Consider the following 4,655-nt stretch of genomic DNA (forward strand, 5'->3'; position numbering starts at 1 on the left):
GTTAAAGATGTTATTTTTTTTATATAACCATCTAATTTAAACTGATATATTAATAAACTAAAATTAAATAACAAATATACCTTGATAATAAAAGAATAGTCATAAACATTCCCATCAATTAAAAGAAGATTAAAATTGAACAAAACTGATATAAAATTAAAATTAAATAAAACTGATATAAAATTAAAATTAAAATCTTGATATAAAATTAAAATTAAAATTAAAATATCTTGATATAAAATTAAAATTAAATATCAAATATAAAATTAAAACTGATATAAAAAAATAGTCATACGTCAGAAGATTAAAAATATCTTGATAATAAATTAAAATCTTTTTTTGTCAATTGCAAAGAAAGACCTAAGTCAATAGTTAAACATTCCCATCAATTGGTTATCTTAATTTTATCAACATATTCTTACACTATGTACTTTGTTTACAAAGGATTAAGACAGTAGCTGACAATCTAGTTGTAACAAATGTGACTCTCCTTTTAGATGTAGTTGATTTCTTTTTCATAAATTTCTAAGAAATTTTACTATTTTATTAGATTACCTGTTCATTATTATGACGTGGTGATAAAGGAAATTGGTAAAAGTTAATTAGCTTGAACTCTTCTGTGATGGGAAGAGAAAATAACACAAGAATAGTAATACCACCAGCCACCATACCACCTGGAAAGTTTCAAAGAAAAAATCATTTGGGATAACTCATCCCAATAAAAAAATCTCATTTCTTTGCTCTTGTTGTAAAAGTCATATTTATACTTTTGACTATTATAAAGGTGATTGCTTTCACAGATAACAATGGATCGGAGTTGGATAAATTTGATACGTACAACAAATGGATATGAGAGTGGAGTAGAACAATTTCTTGAATTTGCAAAGATGAATGTTCCAGACAATAACGGAAGATTCTATTGCCCGTGTGTTAATTGTTTGAATGAGCGAAAACTACCAACTGAAGTTATTCGAGAGCATGTTCTATATGATGGATTCCTAAAGAGCTACACAAAGTGGACATGGCATGGTGAATTAATAGACATGCCAAGTGTAAGTGACTCTCAAGTAGAAGTAAAAGAAGTTGATTTAGAGATGGGTGATCGGTTAGAGGACATGATATGTGATGTCGGACATGATTCCTTCCAACGTGCTCATATGTATGACAACTTGTGCAGTGACGCAGAAAAACCTTTATATCCAGAATGCACTAAGTATACTCGATTGTCAGCTGTGTTAAAATTGTTCAATGTGAAGGCAAGAAATGGGTGGACTGATAAAAGCTTCACAGAGTTGCTTGAGTTGTTGAGTGACATGCTTCCTGAAGGTAACACATTGCCAACACGCAATTATGATGCGAAGAAGATATTGTGTCCCATGGGTATGAAGTATAAAAAAATTCATGCATGCCCAAATGATTGTATTTTGTACAAGAGAGAGTTTGCCAAGTTACATCAATGTCCACAATGTGGGGTATCACGATACAAACAAAAAGAGGGTGAGTTTGAATGTGATAGTAAGGGTCCTCCTGCAAAAGTCTTATGGTATCTTCCTCTTGTTCCACGATTGAAACGCTTGTTCAGTAACTCAAATGATGCAAAACTCATGAGATGGCATGCAGATGGACGTATAAAAGATGGGAATTTGAGGCATCCAGCAGATGCAATGCAGTGGAAGAATTTTGATTCCATGTTCCCTAATTTCTGTAAAGATTCAAGAAACATTAGGTTTGGACTTGCTACAGATGGAATGAATCCATATGGAAACTTGAGCAGTAAACATAGCTCGTGGCCTGTGATGTTAGTGATTTACAATTTACCTCCATGGTTGTGTATGAAACGAAAATATGTGATGTTATCCTTGATGATCTCGGGTCCAAGACAACCAGGAAACGACATTGATGTTTATTTAGCCCCATTAGTTGAAGATTTAAAGATGTTATGGGAAGAAGGTGTTGATATGTTTGATGGGTACACTGGTGATTCATTCAAGTTGCATGCCATGGTATTTTGTACTATCAACGACTTTCCAGCTTATGGTAATTTAAGTGGCTATAGCACTAAGGGTCATAAAGCATGCCCTATATGTGAAGAAGGCACATGTCATCGTCAATTACAGCATGGAAGGAAAACAGTATACCTTGGACATCGAAGGTTTCTTAGTACAAATCATCCATATCGTAAATTAAAGAAAGCATTTGATGGGTGTCAAGAAAATGAATTAGCTCCAATGGCTTTAAGTGGATCACAAGTATATGAGCGTGTGAAGGACTGTTAAACTGATTTTTGTCGCCTAAAATCAGAACAAAATTTGGTCCCCACTAATGTAGCATAGGGCAACCAGAATATCAATCCTAGGACTCAACAAAATTAAGTTTTAAAATGTAGAGTTAAGTCTTGTATTTATTTACTAATTATTTACTTACTAACTACTACTAAACAGGTGGGGACATTTAAAATGAAAACACAGAAATTAAAAAATTAAGAAAAACGAAACTATAATCTGTTTTAAAATAAAAGAAGGAAGAAAATAAAGAAATAAAACCTAAGCTAAACTATAGAATCTATGTATAACAGAACAGAATCTAAACTAACATGAGAACTGAATGTAACTAAAATGATTTAAAACCAAAATTGTAATGTATAGAAAGAAACAATTAAATTTGGAAATTAAAAGCTAAACAGATCCTAAGAGTCAATTGAATGTGAACCTATATGAAATGCATGGATAAAGTGGCTATTCTAATCTGGAAAGTAATCAATGATGAAGAAAATTAACAAACACTAAAGTAGTTTTACTAAATTACTAAAAACAAAGAACAGAGACAAATGTGCAATAGATTGAATGAAAGAGTCTCAATTCCTCTTCAGAAAGACATTCTGAGAAATTTAAGCCCTCCTTGGGGTCTTTTAAGTTCATATTTCAGAACTTAAAATGGAAATTCTCACTCAATTATTCAATCAATGCACACTTTCACAAGAACAGGAATACAACACTGAAATTGAAATCACACATACTGGAAAATAGAAAGAAACATAATAGAAACACAAAACCGAATTAATCTTTATGCATTGGATTCAACTCTAACTCGAGAAGACTTCTCGGTAAAAATTGCTCAATACAGAGTCATTTAATTCCAAAAAGAATTATACAATGCAGAGATACAGAATCCAATTCATTTTCTCAGAACATAACAATGGCGAACATCAAAATCACAGAACAATCTCAACACAACGAACAAGAATAAAAGGAAAACACGAAATCGAATTTTATTAATATGAAAAAGGAAAATTACAAACACTATACCAGAGATCACCGAATGAGGAGCTCACAGATTGTCACGGTTCCATGAATCTCATCAGCGAAATCCAGAATCAAGAACAGTATCCTACTCTAAGAAAAGCGAATAAAACCCTAAACTCTAGAACGGAGAACTGTAAACTGAAAAGGTAAAAAGTGTGTGTGAAGAAGTGTTCTCTATTTACATGGTGAAAGCCCTTTATATAGGATCGAAAACTAAAAAGAAAATAAACGGGAAAAAGGGAACCTTGCTTCACTTGGACGCTTCGCTTCACTTCATCGGACAGTCATCTTTCTTTTGCTTTGAGCTCGCGTTTCCAGCCATTCGATCCTCTCCAACGGGCAGCTCCAGTCAGCTTTCCTTCTCCACGGTCAGCTTCTTCCATCTCCGGGCAGGTTCGCACAAAGCTGCTCTCACTTCGCTCTTTCTCTCTTGGGCAGGGTTGGTCTTCTCGCTTCTCTCTCTTTGCTCTAGCTTCACGGGAGTTTCTGCCTAAGTGAAATGATAAAACAAGACCCCCCACGAGTGCAGCTGCTGCCATTCCTCAAAACGCAGCGTTCCACTTAGTTGGAGCCCAACCCAGCGGCCCAAATTCATTTGCATCAGCCAATTCCCAATGCCTCTGCTGACCAAGAAAGCTAGCCCAGTTGACTAGGGCCCAATCTGCAATTTAAGGATCATGAACCATCAGCAAATAAAAGCAAGGGCTATTTATCAATTAAGAAAATTTTAAACCTATTTAACAAAAGATTTTTTTTTTTTATAAAAGAGATTTTCAGAAAATATTAATTGGCTTCTTATTAAAATCACTAAAAATACCTTTAAAAATCTATTTTTAACTAAAATTCTATAAAACTAAAGAATTAAAGAAAAAAACTAAAACTAACCTAATTCTAAACAATTAAAGACAAAAATACCCTAACAAGGATTTCTAGACACAGAAAAAGATGCAAATTTGGAGAGTTATCACACCCCCACACTTAAGGAACTGCCCTCCTGGGCAGGGGAAAAGAAAGAGAAGAAAAAAAAACAAACAAAAGAGAAAAAAAACAATACCAATTTACAAACCAGATAACACCTAGACAAATCCTACTGTATCACTAAAAAAATCTTGAAAATTTAAAACTAACAAAACATAATTAAGACAACCAAGCATATTAGGAATTGCTAAAAGAAGGTAACTATGCAACAAAATTTGAAAGAACCAACTACTAGATTCAACTTGACCTCACAGGTAAGTGTTCGCACTCAACTAGTGTTTTTGGGATTGGTATTTTCAGCACTCAACACACTAAGCTAAGCAACATTACCATAGGCTTGTACACAATCTAATTTCCACTGCTGAACATATGCAT

At 33.5% G+C, this 4,655-nt stretch overlaps 1 protein-coding gene across 1 annotated transcript; it reads left to right on the forward strand.

Moving 5' to 3' along the window:
• Positions 1-806: 806 nt before the first annotated feature.
• LOC128197259 (uncharacterized) lies at positions 807-2,276 on the forward strand. Its single transcript, XM_052878638.1, has one exon. It carries the CDS (start codon positions 807-809, stop codon positions 2,274-2,276), a length of 1,470 nt encoding a protein of 489 aa, XP_052734598.1.
• The last annotated feature ends 2,379 nt before the right edge of the window (positions 2,277-4,655 follow it).

Source organism: Vigna angularis, chromosome 1 (genome assembly GCF_016808095.1).
Source record: "Vigna angularis cultivar LongXiaoDou No.4 chromosome 1, ASM1680809v1, whole genome shotgun sequence".
Classification (NCBI taxonomy): domain Eukaryota; kingdom Viridiplantae; phylum Streptophyta; class Magnoliopsida; order Fabales; family Fabaceae; genus Vigna; species Vigna angularis.

Coding starts and splice junctions, on each gene's coding strand:
- LOC128197259 (XM_052878638.1), top strand. CDS start 807: ATGGATCGGAGTTGGATAAATTTGATACGTACAACAAATGGATATGAG.